A 15,027-nucleotide genomic window follows, 5' to 3' on the forward strand; every position below is an offset into this window, starting at 1 on the left:
GGTTGTTAAATTTGATTTCCGTTGATAATTTTTGTGTGATTTTGTTGTCAGCACATTCAACTATGTAAAGAACAAAGTATTTAATAAGAATATTTCATTCATTCAGATCTGGGTTGTCTTATTTTTCCATCCATATTCAGAAGACTGACTAAAATTTAAATAAGTTGGGCAACTTTAGATGTTGTGTTCCGGCACAATGACATGAAACCAGAGATCTATAAATGACAACAATCTACAGGGGTCACTGTGACTCAACGAAACGAATCGTTACAAACAAAACAAAACAAAAACCCACTGCTGCTTTCATCACAACGCCAACATTTCGTTTGTAAAAATTAAATACCCGCACATTTTTATGATTTGTCTAATAGCACAATTCCTTCCTTACTTTTAAGTTTTATTTAACATTCTGACTGTATTTTATATTTTGACTGATTACATTGTTGTTATTTTGTACAGAGGCAGCATTGCAAATAAAAGCAGTGAATGTAAGTTTTTGCATATATATTCACACACGTAGAACCTAAAGCTGGTGCGCCAAAATGTCATACCAGGAGGTCCTTTGAATACAACGGGGAAGCAAGTGAATCAGAAACCCAGAGACCAAACACGTCTAACTGGGAAAAAAAAGTATTCCCAGATGCAGAAAGCAATAATAAAACCTGATTTAAAAGACAAAAAAAAAAGAAACTTGCCATAAAATTCGTTGTTCGTTGTACACCAAAATCCCACACATTCCCGCCAGTCAATTGTCCAACAACCCAAGACGAATATTCCTTGTGTGTAAAAGTTAGAGACAGGAACTCCTCTTCTGACGTGGGGACCACCCCAGCCTAGTCCCAGGAGGACGAGGGAAAAAACAAACAAAACACCAATCTCACGCCTCAACAGGTGCCTGCTATTAGCTAAACAGTCCCATGTCCAGCCAGCCCACAATGGATTAGAACAATGTTATATATTTATATAATAAAACAAACAACTAGAAACATGCAATACAAATATCAGAATAAAATCATGCAAATAAAATCAAAACTACACTCACAGGCAAACACTAAAATCAGAATAAAACTAATCATACAGACACAAATAAACATATGTATGTATATATATATATATATATATATATATATATATATATATATATATATATATATATATGTGTATATATATATGAAAGAAATACAGTCTCTACATTTACAGTTACAAACTGAATCAATGTTTAATTTAATGACTGACTATGTGGACTGTCAGCAGTGAAAGCCACATTCTGCCTGGTGTCTCTCTCTCTCTTCTTCCTGCGCACATTTTCACAGCGCAAAAGATTTAAAAGATGCTTTCGCAACTTCTTTGAGAGCATATATAGCAGAGGGTTCATACAGCAGTGAGAATAGGCAAGCATTTCACTAATATGGTAGGCAACTTCTAACCGTTCCTCTGCCTTGCAACCTTTGGGTTTATAAAGGGAAGTAATTAAAAGCATAATATGGTATGGCCCCCAGCAAATGAAAAAGGCTGCAACAATACACAACAGCACAGCTATAGTCTTGTGCTTCTTTCTATTTAAACCTTGTAAAACTGTCTTGAGGATGGCAGAATAGCAAAAAATAATGATGGCCAGTGGGAGGAAGAATAGCAGTGACACTTGGAGATAATGTCCAAGCTTGTCTTCAGATTCATCATAGCAATAGTTTTCACCATCCAAGTTTTCAAACTTTACTTTTGTTGCATCCGTCAGGGACGCTGAGATGCTGATGATCCAGGCAGCTATACAAGCACCAACTGCACACTTCTTTCTTAGAGCACGATTATTTTTCCAGTTTGGCAGCACCACCCTAATGAAACGTGCCACTGTCATGGCAGTCAGCAGAATGACACTGCTGTACAAACCAACAAAGAATGCAGCAGTCATGAATTTGCAGATAAAGTCCCCAAAGACCCAGTGGTGTAGGTGATGAACAGCCCAAAATGGAAGTGTGATGGTGAAGATCAAATCAGAGCAGGCCAGGTTCAGGATGAAAATATTTGTGATACTTTTCAGGCCCTCGTAGATGAAAAGAACACATAAGAGGAGGCTGTTGCCTATGATACTGAGGATGAAGATCAAAATGAAAAGGGGTCCAGTGATGGTGGGAGCATTAGTATCACACATGTATTCAGCATCATTACTCAGTCCAGATGTGACGCTTGCCATTTTCAGTTTTCTGGAAAAAAATAAAACATACATACAAAATAAAATGCAACCAAACACAATCACAATTCTCTAAAATGACAGAAACTGTTGATTTTGTTTCTAGTTTTTGTATAACAGATAAAACCAAAGGGATTAAAGTACCCAATTTTTGAAAAAACACTGATGAAGATTAAGATGAAGAAAGTCCCAGTAAAAATTGGAAATTCAACTCTACAAATGTAATGTACAGGATCCCTCACTCCATCATTAGCTGTCATGTTGTTTTCCATTTTTAATTTTCTATAATTAAACACATTAGCTTAGCAAATCTGCCTTAAATGAGAGAAACATGTACTTTAGTTTTTGTATAGTAGTAAAGCATGAAGCGTAATTAAGTACCAAATTCAGAGTATAACTATTACTGATAAACTTACCGTAAGCATCAGTTGTCATGTCTTCTGTTGAATTTCAGTGTGACGAAAAAGCTGTGATGTTTTTGGAGATTAAAAAACAAGAAGAGACGCCGCGTTACAAAAACCATGTCATGTCCCGTCATCTCATGAAAAAACAAAATCACTTGGGCAACCTTTTTCCTTCCCCACATGATGCAATATGAAAACAATCACGCTTTTTTTTTTTTTTACATTTGGCCTGAACATACAAGTTGTGCACTGAGCGTGTGAGCAAGAGATGCTATAGGCTGATATAGCAGCAGTTCAACCATTTAAGCAAGGCAACAGTAAAAAAAAATAAAAATAAGCCGAACAACAACACCCAATATATTTTCTGTTAAATTTATGCAGCTTGCAAGTGCAGTCAGTATAGAAATATAACTGCAAAGACTCCAAAATGATACTGTGCATAATGTTAGGCTGTTTTCAGAGCCACTTCTGTGAAATAAGTCACAAACTAAGTATCAGATATCAGTCCTCTTGTTCAGGAAACTGTGGTTGCATTTAATTTAACTGTCGTAATTTGCAAGACATGCAGACTGAATATTGAATGGATAACCAATATGCAGACATGCAGAGGTAGAGTGAGGTAAATTTTAAAGCAAGCTATTAATTTCCAGCCTGTTGAAATCCAAAAAGGCAAAAGCCAAAATGGCAAAAAACACAATCCAAAACAGTGAAACTGAAACTACAGCTACCAAAACCTAAAATTAAAGAAATACACAGACTGAAATATTTAACTACAGAAAACACACCGGAGATACCAAAAAAAATGAGGCATGAGGCAGATTTTGAAATACAATCAGACATTCTGACATGAGAAAAAGGGGAGACAGCGACTAAATGGGTGATTATATGAGTGGAGACGGCCGAACAAGACAGCAGAAGAAGTCATGGCTGCAAAACTAGAAGCAAAAGCATAAGGAATTCATAAAGGAACATGGAAAACAGACACATGACTGGACTAAATACAAAAGACTAGACACAAGAGGAAGGGACACTCAGGTAAAAACTAAACTCTGAAGAAAATGAGAACTAGGCACAGAAATACACAAACGAATACATAAAGTAAATATAAACATTATAAACAACTCAATAACTGGGTAAACTAACAGGAGCTTCCTCAGCAACAAGCTATTTTACTTATAAAAATGTTACATTATAATATCTTAAAATGATCAAGGCTTCTTGGTAACCGTATTCCAACATGCAGATCACACGCTCTCATTAGGATGTTAATGCACGAGTGAGGTCAGTCATGGTGCTCATAGTTTACATAACCAAAACTCAGTAATTTTGGCTGAATTAAAGGTTTATTTCATGCATCTATTTAACTATTATTAAACATTGTTAGTGGGTTTTAATGGCACTGAAAACCTACTTTTATACTAGGTTTTTTGTTCTTTTTTGTTTGATTTGTTTTGTTTTTCTTTTCTCACCTTTCTGCCTCATACGGATCCAAACCGGTTACCTTGGATTTCTCTGTTTTTCATCCAATAAGAAGAATTGCCTCAATAATTCAACGTAGTGACGTCCTCCTCATCAGTAGAAGATAAACGGTGGAAAATAGCACACTGTGGCTGTGTCTCAGTTCAGGGGCTGCATCTTTCGGAGGCCACATTTCAAGGCCGATTATGTCACAGAAAGGCGACGAAGGCTGTCCCAATTCGAACGCTGCTCCAAATGTGGCCGACAAATGCGTCCTTCATTTCGCTGCACTTGAACGATGGGTCGGGTGTATCCTTCGTGGTCCAACCTATCCCAGAATTTTCTGGGACAGGTTTTTCCCATATTTTTAGGTGAGAATGTAGCTATGTAAACTTCAAATATCTGCTCAGTTTATCGAGACATCACATATTTGCAAAAGTGCTCTGACGTTTTCGGAGTTACCCACCAACTCGATAGCTGACCAGGTGGTCAAGGTTCAATAGAGCCGGCTAACACCGGACTCCCGGCACATCGTTTTCAGACCCCGCGGGGTCTCTTGCTACTCGGGTTAAACATGATATATAAGTCACTAAGATAACTTTAAAATTGTATTGTTTGGCTTTTTTCAGTGTTTTATTTGTTTGCGAGTAAATCGGTTTGGCTGAGATTAAAGTTACAGTTTTTATACAGCTGAATAAACATCAAACAGAAAACTGATTAAACAAAAGTGTGAGATGGTCGAGAATTTACTCCATTGTCCTGTTATATTTTAGATAACAAGGAGCAGACGGCTGGGTTTATTAAACTCCACCGAGACAGCGGTGATGCAAATCTGAAGGCTAGTCGGTCCCATTTCAGAGGTCTTTGAAGGACCCGGCCTTCACGGTCTATGTGGGCCGGGTCCTCCAAAGGATGCAACTCCTGAATTGAGGCACAGCTAATATGTCTGGGTGCCCAGGATTTCTTCCTCCATAAAGTAATCTAGCAAATCACCAAGTGATAATCAGTGGACAGCTCATGTCTTCACTTAACACTAAGCTCGTGAGTTTTGAAAACCTACCTGTTACGACGACAGAGTAATTTGCTTGTATATCTAACAAAATTTTAGCAACCTAAAAAGTCTAAGTTGTATGAATTTATTAGGAATCATTTTTAATGAAATTAGGATATGAAAATAACCACAATATACCATGTGAGGAAAATATCTCAATTTGAAAATTTGAACCATGGGAAAAAAACATGGAAATAAAATCTGTAGCTTTGTGCTAGTTTAATTTGAGTATGTTTGTCTCCTGTTTTATGCCTTAGAAATGTCATTAACCCATATCAGTTTGATGATCTGTGTTTGATGTTATGTTTTTGCATTTATGTGTATTAATATCATGTTTACATATTTTCAGCAAGAAATACTTTCCTTCCAAAAGGATACTGGGGTTTCTGCCTTTTTATTTATTCTAATTTTAGATACCCTCATGCTTTACACAAAAAAACAGAACAAAAGTTACATTTGTTTTTGAGTCTGTTTCAGTTAGTAAAAAAATATATAAAATAAACAAAGATTTTATTGTTTATTTTCAGTGTAAAGAAAAAAGAGGATGTTGCTCAAGTCACCATATGGGTTTTGTATAGCTGGCACAATAGACAGTTATTTCCCAGGATTATTTTGATGAAGCTTCATTTTTCATGTGAAAAATTGTTGCACAAGTTAATTTAAACCTTTTTTTTCATGATGTCGTTTTTGGGTTTTTTGTGTAATCTCTGACTCAGTGGGAAACAAAAACAGGAACTAATAAATTTCAAAAGAACATCCATTTCACAGCATTTTCACAACAGTGAAATTTAATGGAAGACTTGACAGTTGTTTTTTGAAGTAAGTTGTTGTGTCTGTTTTCTGAAATTTGGTACTTTATTAGTCCTTTTGGTGTGATATATGTGAAAGATCCACAACAGACCCAAACGCATTTTCATGCTTTTCAGCTCACTGTCGACCACATACCAACAACAACCACAACAGGACCTAGTTCGGTCTATTTATGCCGGTGAGGTGTGTGTGTTGACACCGCTCACCTCCCCCACAGCTGCACCGCACACAAAGCTCTGCCACAATATAATATACAAAATAGAACCAAAATCAACAGTTTCTGTCATTTTAGAGAAAACTGCTCAATCATTGTGTTCAATTGTGTTTTAATTTCATATTTACCAGAAAATTCAAAATGGCAAACTTCACATCCACTGATGACAAAGTGAGTGATCATGCTGTATACATTTGTTATGCAAGTTTTGCAAGGTTTTGCTAAGCCTCGCAAAACCGTCTTGAGGGTGGTAGAGAGGTACAGGATTATAGCTCTGCTTTTATTGTCACATCACATGTTCTGGTACACTGGTACAGCACATATGAGTGAAATGCTTGTGTGCAAGCTTCACAAGCAACAGAGGTGTGATACAATAAACACAAGACAACTAAATGTAAGAGCAGGAATGTCAGAATTTTAAGAATAAATATATGTACAAATATAAGAATGTATGCACATTACTAGATATTTATACTAATTATATATATACAAATAAAATAAAATAAAATATACAGAGGTCAGCAGTTGAATATTGTGCAAAAGAAATTGCATAGATGTATGCATAATGTCAAAGTTGCCTGATGGAAAAAGCTGTCTCTCAGTCTGCTGGTTCGGGACCGGATACTCCAGTACTTCCTGGCTGACGGAAATAGTTTGAACAGTTTGTGGCTGGGGTGACTGGAGTCTTTGATGATCCTCCCTGCTTTCCTCAGGCACCACTTTTTGTAGATGTCCTGGAGGGAGGGAAGCTCACCTTCAATTATCCGTTCAGAGTACCGCACCACTCTCTGGAGGGTGGTGCAACACTCTATTATTGCAGCCTTTTTCATTTGCTGGGGGCCATACCATATTTGGCTTTTAATCACCTCTTTCTATATACCCAAAGATTGTAAGGCACAGGAATACTAGCATATCGCTTACAATATTTGTGAAAAACATACGTATTCTCATTGCTGGGTAAAACCTCTGATGTGTATGCTCTCGCAGAAGTTGTGAAAGCATCTGTTGAATCATTTGCGCAGTGAAAATGTGTGCAGGAAGAACAGAGAGACAGACACTGGTCAGACTGTAGATTTCACTGCACAGAGATCTGCCGTTCAGTTGGAATTGCACAACCTTCCATTAAACAGCCACTTGTTAAATTAAATGTTGATTCAGTCTGTAAATACTTTCATACAATACACTTTGTATTTATTTAATGTCACAACTTTTGCATAATCGCTTGAAGTCATCCATTTCTATTTTTCACTTTTTAATGCTTCAAGTCAAAGTTTTGTACAGCTAAAGATGTGCATTTTAATGTTGCACTACTGTTCCTGGAGATAATAAAATGCTGTCAAAATCCTATGAAGCTGTTTTTATTTTTCTCTTTTCTTTGAAATCTGTGACATGTGACTTTAGGTTAGACTGAAAAATATTCCATTGTCATCGGTCACCGAGGAAAAACATTGAGTAATACCTAGAGTGAAATGGACTCCACACACAAGCATTTGTTGTCACAGGATCACAGCAGACTCATTTCATATTTGATGCCATTTGACACGGCCCACTTAATTAAAATTGCATTTAATCTTCTGATTTTTATGGCTATACTTATTTATTTATATTTATTTATTTTTACAACTGTATATATTTGTACCAAATGCATTTATTTAATTCGTTGGGTTACATGAACTTGACCACATCAGTGATGTGATCGTGACACCAGCTTCGGCTCCGCCCACTGAAGAGGACGCCATATTTTTTTGAGGTCTCTGCAGACAAATATGAAGGCTGAACCACGGTAACATAATAATGCAAACACATGGCAGTGAAGATCGCTAAGGTGGTGTACAGTACAGTACAACACAGGGGAGCATGATTGCAGAAATAATAGTGCAAAAGCAACCTAAAAACTAGATAACCAAACTAAAACCTGACATTACAAAGAATAGGTGTAGAGGAATTACAGCTATAATAAGAACCAAACCCTGGAACACAAACAAGTGTGACCAGAATCAGAGTCTTGGTGAAAAAAGGGGTGAGTGTAAAAGCGACGCTCTTGAATTACCGGTCAATCTACGTCCCTACGCTCACCTATGCTCACGAGCTTTGGGTAGTGACTGAAGCCAAGTCAAGCCAAGTCAGTAAAGCCTTTATTTGTCACATGCAAGTTGCCCTGCAGCGAAATGGGCAACTTGCTACGCGGGCATTTGGAACGAAGAGTCTAAACACAGTTTGTTATCAGGGGAGAAATTGTTTCTTATGTTCAGCTCCAGCCTTGAGACCACAGCTGGCGCCGATATGGTAGCCGCATGAAATAATGGTGGTGTTCTTGCTATAGTGTGAACCATGGCATGTCAATTTTACAGTCGATCTAATGTCCATCACTGGTTCCTCGCCATTCCCATTGGAGAGCAAGCTTCTCCAAGATGTCATCCGTGCTGCATCTAATGAGTCCATTCTGAGAAGCCACGGCTCGCTCCATCATTCCAATCAACATAGCAGGCAGCCTTGTGGGGATTTGAACAGCTGTTTCCGCTTTCTTTACTCTTCGATAAGCCAGTGCCAAGCCAGTGCCAAGCCAGTGCCAAGCCAGTGCCAAGCCAGTGCCAAGCCAGTGCCAAGCCAGTGCCAAGCCAGTGCCAAGCCAGTGCCGATCAGCAAGAACCCTGTTATCATGATTCCAAAAAGGTAGATGTCATTTATTTATTTATTTAGGACAGTGCATGTTAATGAACATAAATGTAAAAAAAAAATTACATGAATGTAAACATACCAGATTATAGCCAAGGGCTAATTTCCATCTGTTGTCCTTAAGCATAAAAAATAGACATAATAATTCATAAAAATTCATCATTCATTCATAATAAAAACTCCATCACCAAACTTACACATACACACCATTCTGTTCCCAAATAAAACATTAAAACTATACAACTCATACATGATCACACACTTGATTTGTCCATAACAAGTTTTTAACCTTTGCGTTAAACAAATTGAGTGTAGAGCATTCTCTAATGGGTTGAGGAAGACTGTTCCACAGATGGCCTCCCTTGACAGAGAGGACGTTCTGCCCAAATGCTGTCCGTCTGTGGGGTATAAACAAGTGGGAAGTCGGTTTTTTGTCAAGTAGTTTTAAACTTCTTTTATAAATATTTTCAATAGTTTTAAGTGTTGTTGGACAAGCAAGTGACCAGGATGTCAAACAATAGTCCATATGAGAGATCATCCTTGAGTAAAAATACGTTTTTGCAACATTCATATTTAAATTATTACGTATATGATTAAAATTTCGATTATTAAATTTAAGTACCTGGGACACTTTATTTATGTGACTCTTGAAGGATAATGTTGGGTCTAGAATGACCCCAAGATATTTAAATTCTGGAGCTAATTCAAGCTCTACTCCATCCAGGAATATGTTTGACTGCTTCAAGTTTAAGGGGCGTTTTGAAAAATACATGCAGACAGTTTTTGAGGTGTTCAACATTAGGCATGAGTCCTCCAGCCAGATATGCATTAATGCTAAAGCAGTTGTAAGATCTTTTGCCACCTGCTGGACACTATTTTCTTGCATATATATAACTGTATCATCCGCATACATTTGAGAAAATATATTTGGACAGACTTCAGGTAAGTTATTGATAAAAAGAGAGAACAATAAGGGCCCAAGAACAGATCCTTGAGGAACCCCTGTATCACAGTCTAAATATGGAGATTTAACCCCATCCAACACCACACACCGTTTCCTGTGTGAGAGATATGAGGCAAACCACTGAAGAGCCTGACTGGAGATATTAAACTGAGTCCATCTGGACAACAATATCTGATGGTTTACAGAGTAGAAAGCCTTCTTCAGATCTAAAAATACAGCTCCAACACAGGGACTCTTGTCCAGCAAGCTCTTCAAGTTCTCCACTAACATACACAGGGCAGTATCTGTGGAGTGACTATTAGTGTCTATCCAGAGTTAGACCTGTTTTCAGGAACTGCTTTAGTAATTGATCTCTTGTTTTCATTTAATTCTTGCACTCTTTGTTTAACCAGGGCAAATTAGATGTTGTCTTTATTTTTTGTCGACCTCTAATGGAGTATGTTGATATAACATCCTTAACAATGTCAGTGAAGTGACTGCTGCAGAATTGTGGATCATCACTACACAATAAAGGCTCCCAGTTAACTGATGCTAATGCTTCTGCTACATTTTGTCGCTAACTTCTTGGTATAAATTCATAAAAGGATCTCCTGTTAGATGAACTTTGAAAGTCATTCTTAACCCGTGATTTTATAAGTTTTCTAGAACATAATATAAAATTGTGGTCTGAAATACCAGTGATAAAATTATAAGATTTAATAATTCGCTCGGGCTTATTACTGAAAACCAGATCTATTTTAGTTTTAGAGTGTCTTGTTATTCTTGTGGGTTGTTCAATGTGTTGAGTAAAGTTCAAAGTCTCCATTATGTCCTTGAGTGTTTTTGTGTCCTTTTCACAGTCCCAGTTGACATTAAAATCTCCCATTACAATTATTTCATTAGACTTATTATTTATAGTATGATATTTAAGTAATATCTGTAGTTGTTCATAAAAAATATTCTTTGCGGAAGGAGGGCGATATAAACAGATCAACGTAAATGACATTTCTGGGGAAAGAGTGATTTTAACAGAAATATGTTCTATTTCGACATCTATTGGTGAACTAAGTAAAGAGCAATCCAGGTGTAACATGTTTTGTTTCATCAAGTTCCTCCACTTATCTGCATACTGATCAAGAGCCTTTTCCTGTTGTTCAAGTTTACCAATTTTAGTATGTTCTTCTACTTTTTATGCTCTACAAAGAATTAGAGATATCATACATTTACATCATTTTGATTATCTGTGTTTGTTTTTGTCAATGGAAAATTGTACTTAGTAGTCAGTATAAGCTTTTAATGATATAAGTTTACATGTGATAGAATACTGCATGATGACCTTTTTATTACTTAGAACTGATTGTTCTTTATAAAACTTGTTCTGATATTTTTATCTGAATCTTCCCACAGCGATAGTAAGAAGCTGAACAAGCAGTTCTGAACTCTTACCAGGAAAAAGAGCTGCTTCCCACATTCCACACACACACACACACACACACACACACACACACACACAATCACATATGCACATGCTCACGTACCAACATCCCACTGAACAACTTTTCTTGTGTATAAATAAAGACAAGTGCAAGAACAGAGCACTGATCACAGGGCCCCCACTCTCGTGTGAGCGCTCTGTGACTGCCCTTACAAGTAAAATCTGCAGCGTGTGTGTGTCTTCACTCTCTGACTCTCAGCTGAAGAAGTGTCTTTTAGAATAAATCTCTTGACAGTTTTATATGTATTTATATTATGTCTACATTTTTTTCCAGCAAGAAATAGTTTCTTCCTAACAGTACTAGGGTTTCTGCTTCTTTTCTCATTTTTTATCAGCAGTATCCTCATGCTTAAAAAAACACAAAACAGAACAAAAGGTTTTTTTAGTCTGTTTCAATTACACAGCTAAAACAAATGAAGTAAAATAAACATGTGTTTTATTGTTCATTTTCAGTGTATAGAAAAAGAAGAGGTTGCTCACGTCATGCTGTGGTTTTTGGTAGGGCGGCGCTCTAGCTCAAGAACATGACAAACTTAAGATATCTCAGGATCATCACAGGTTTTTCACCACAGTGCAATTCAGCAGAAGACCTGAGTTTGAGGTAAGTTCAGAGAAATGCAATATGGATGTAGGCAGTTATTTGTTAGGTTTAAATTTGGTGACTTTTTTTGTTTCATGATGTGGTTTTTATTAAGGCAGAATCTCTGAACTAATGTGAAACAAAAGGAGGAACTGTTAGTTTTCAAGAGAACACCCTACAGCTTTTACACAACAATAAAATTCAGCGGAAGACTTGAAAGTTGATGTTTGTGGTAAGTTGCTGGGGTTTTTTTTGAAATTGGGTACTTTAATCCCTTTGGTTTTATCTGTTATACAAAAACTAGAAACAAAATCAACAGTTTCTGTCATTTTAGAGAAATTGTGATTGTGTTTAGTTGCATTTTATTTTGTATGTATGTTTTATTTTTTTCCAGAAAACTGAAAATGGCAAATGTCACATCTGGACTGAGTAATGATGCTGTGTTTGTTTTCTGAAATTTGATACTTTTTTAGTCACTTTGGTTTTATATAATATACAAAAATTAGAACCAAAATCAACAGTTTCTGTCACTTTAGAGAAAACTGCTCAGTCATTGTGTTTGATTGCATTTTATTTTATATGTATGTTTTCCAGAAGATTGAAAATGGCAAACTTCACATCCACATCCAGAACGAGTGGTCTTGTTGAATACATGTGTGATACTAATGTTCCCACCATCACTGGTCCCCTTTTCATCTTGATCTTCATCCTCAGTATCATAGGCAACAGCCTCCTCTTATGTGTTGTCTTCATCTACGAAAATCTGAAAAGTATCACAAATATTTTCATCCTGAACCTGGCCTGCTCTGATTTGATCTTCACCATCACACTTCCATTCTGGGCTGTTGATCACCTACACAACTGGGTCTTTGGGGACTTTGTCTGCAAAGTTATCACTGCTGGATTCGCTGTTGGTTTGTACAGCAGTGTCATTCTGCTGACTGCTATGACAGTGGATCGTTTCATTACTGTGGTGCTGCACAACTGGCCGATCAGCCATGGCAGAGTGAAGAAGTGTGCAATTGGTACCTGTATAGCTGCCTGGGTCATCAGCATCTTAGCGTCCCTGAGTGATGCAATGAAAGTAAAGGTTGAAAGCTGGGAAGGTAAAAACTATTGCTATGATGAATCTGAAGACACGCTTGGACAGTATCTACAAGTGTCACTGCTATTCTTCCTCCCATTTGCCATCATTATTTTCTGCTACTCTGCCATCCTCAAGACAGTTTTGCAAGGTTTAAACAGAAGGAAGTTCAGGACTGTGGCTGTGCTGTTGTGTATTGTTGCAGCCTTTTTCATTTGCTGGGGGCCATACCATATTATGCTTTTAATCAAGTCTCTCAATACAAACAATGATTGTAAGGTACTGAAACGGTTAGCAGTTGCCTACCATATCTGTGAAATGCTTGCCTATTCTCACTGCTGTATGAACCCTCTGCTATATATGCTCTCGCAGAAGTTGCGAAAGCATCTGTTGAGTCTTTTGCGCTGTGAAAAAGTGAACAGGAAGAAGAGAGAGAGAAGCACCAGCCTGAACATTTCACAACAATTCACACTGCAGAGCTCTGCTGTTTAGATGGAACTGCACAACTATCCATTTAACAGTCACTAATAAAATTAAACCTTGATTCAGGCTGATACAGTCATAGTACTTTGATGTGTAAGTGTATTAACTCATTCATTGAGGCAAACAGAGAGCAGCATTTAGAGTGTCATGGACTGTAAAAGTAACGATATCTGGTGTATTTTTCCTTTTACCTTCAGGCTGGAAATATGTTCATACAACATCGTTTCTACTCATTTAATTTCATATCTTTTGCATAATTCCTTGAAATGAAACAGAATATTAAATAAAACTTGAAAATATGCAATGAATTATACAACTTTGTATTTAAAATATTTGATGTGACTTTTTCATTGTGTCACAGTGATCCTGGTAGACTCATTTCATATTTCATTTCTAAATCTTCTTTAAAAAATTGCATTTAATCTTCTGATTTTTATTCCATTCACCTTTTCTAATATATTTTATTTATTTAAACCTCCTAAGGTCCAACAATAAATTTTTGTCCTGTGTCTGTGATGTGAGTCTGAGTCTATGCAGTAAAAGTCTGAGTACCTCACATTTTCAGCCAATGTCCACGGTCCAGAGCAGGAAGGTGAAGGCTCAGAGGAGGACATATCAGCTTTTGAGTGGCCTGAGTGGGGAGCTACCATTAATAATAAGAAGAACTGTTTAATGCAGGGCTCTGAAGTTTAGACATTACACATAGAAATGACATAGACATTATGAGCTTTTGGTGTCTTTATTTTGCCCTTTATCGGGCTCTTCAGAGCCCGGTTTGTCCTCTGTCTGAATTTTTACCTTCTTGCTCTAATGTCTGGCTCTCCTCCACCTAATCTCCTGACAGCTCTATACGTACTACGGTTACATTAAGAAAAAAAAGAGTGACATTTTAAACTTAAACTTAAAATAGTATTTTGAGAAAAGAAGTCGAAATGTGGAGATTTCAGGTGTCATTTCAAGCCAAAAGACTGCTATACCTTTACAAAATGTTTAGATGAGGTAGGTAAACAAACGGATCAGCTGTCATATCATGTTTATGTTGTAGAACATGCGTCCTTTGTTTTACAATAGGGCGTAACCCTAATGTGTTGAACTCAATTTTAATACTCCTTGCTGAGAAAAGCATGAACTTGTAAGATCCCAAACTTTCCCCAGAACAGCCTGGAAAGCAACATTTTCATGTATTTCGCAACTTAAACCACTTCACAATATTCTGTCCATGCTTGGCATTAGCAAAAGTTCTTTACAAATAAAATTAGAGAAAAAATTACTCAAAATCATCTCACAGAGGCCAATATGAGGCCAGAAACTAACATAGATTAGCAGATACTCTGGCAAAGGCTGGTAGAGAACGCTGGTCTTAACTACAGCTGGTCTGATTAGCTTCAGGTGGGAATCCTGGGAGGAGCAATGAAGGCTCCACCCAGAGGAGGCACTGTGGAAAATTATCCGGTCTTTAAGTGATGACATGATGAATCCTGCTTTCGGGTACAAACTACTCTGCGTTTAATAAGGCTGTTCTGTTTTTAACATGTTTTAATTCTTTTTATCTTGTTCTATTTAATCTCAGCAAGCCCCAAAAAACAGTCAGTGATCACTGTCTGCCTCTCTTGGTTTTTATTATCACTATTCATTTTAAAG

General features: G+C 37.1%; 2 protein-coding genes across 2 annotated transcripts; one reads left to right on the forward strand and one right to left on the reverse strand.

Annotated features, from left to right (window-relative positions):
* Positions 1–1,163: 1,163 nt before the first annotated feature.
* On the reverse strand, positions 1,164–2,690 carry LOC146687524 (chemokine XC receptor 1-like). The gene is made up of 2 exons (XM_085439109.1): positions 2,605–2,690; positions 1,164–2,201 (listed from the first exon to the last, which is right to left on the reverse strand). The coding sequence occupies exon 2, from the start codon at positions 2,189–2,191 to the stop codon at positions 1,220–1,222; it is 972 nt and encodes a 323-aa protein (XP_085295235.1). The 5' UTR covers positions 2,192–2,201; positions 2,605–2,690; the 3' UTR covers positions 1,164–1,219.
* An 8,623-nt stretch (positions 2,691–11,313) lies between these two features.
* Positions 11,314–13,895, forward strand: LOC146687525 (chemokine XC receptor 1-like). Its single transcript, XM_085439768.1, has 4 exons — positions 11,314–11,840; positions 11,935–12,051; positions 12,214–12,248; positions 12,414–13,895. Exons 2-4 carry the CDS (start codon positions 12,043–12,045, stop codon positions 13,393–13,395), a joined length of 1,026 nt encoding a protein of 341 aa, XP_085295894.1. The 5' UTR covers positions 11,314–11,840; positions 11,935–12,042; the 3' UTR covers positions 13,396–13,895.
* The last annotated feature ends 1,132 nt before the right edge of the window (positions 13,896–15,027 follow it).

Source organism: Copadichromis virginalis, linkage group LG18 (genome assembly GCF_057382275.1).
Source record: "Copadichromis virginalis isolate Kocher_CV1m ecotype Utaka linkage group LG18, C_Virginalis_male_GT1.1, whole genome shotgun sequence".
Lineage (NCBI taxonomy): Eukaryota > Metazoa > Chordata > Actinopteri > Cichliformes > Cichlidae > Copadichromis > Copadichromis virginalis.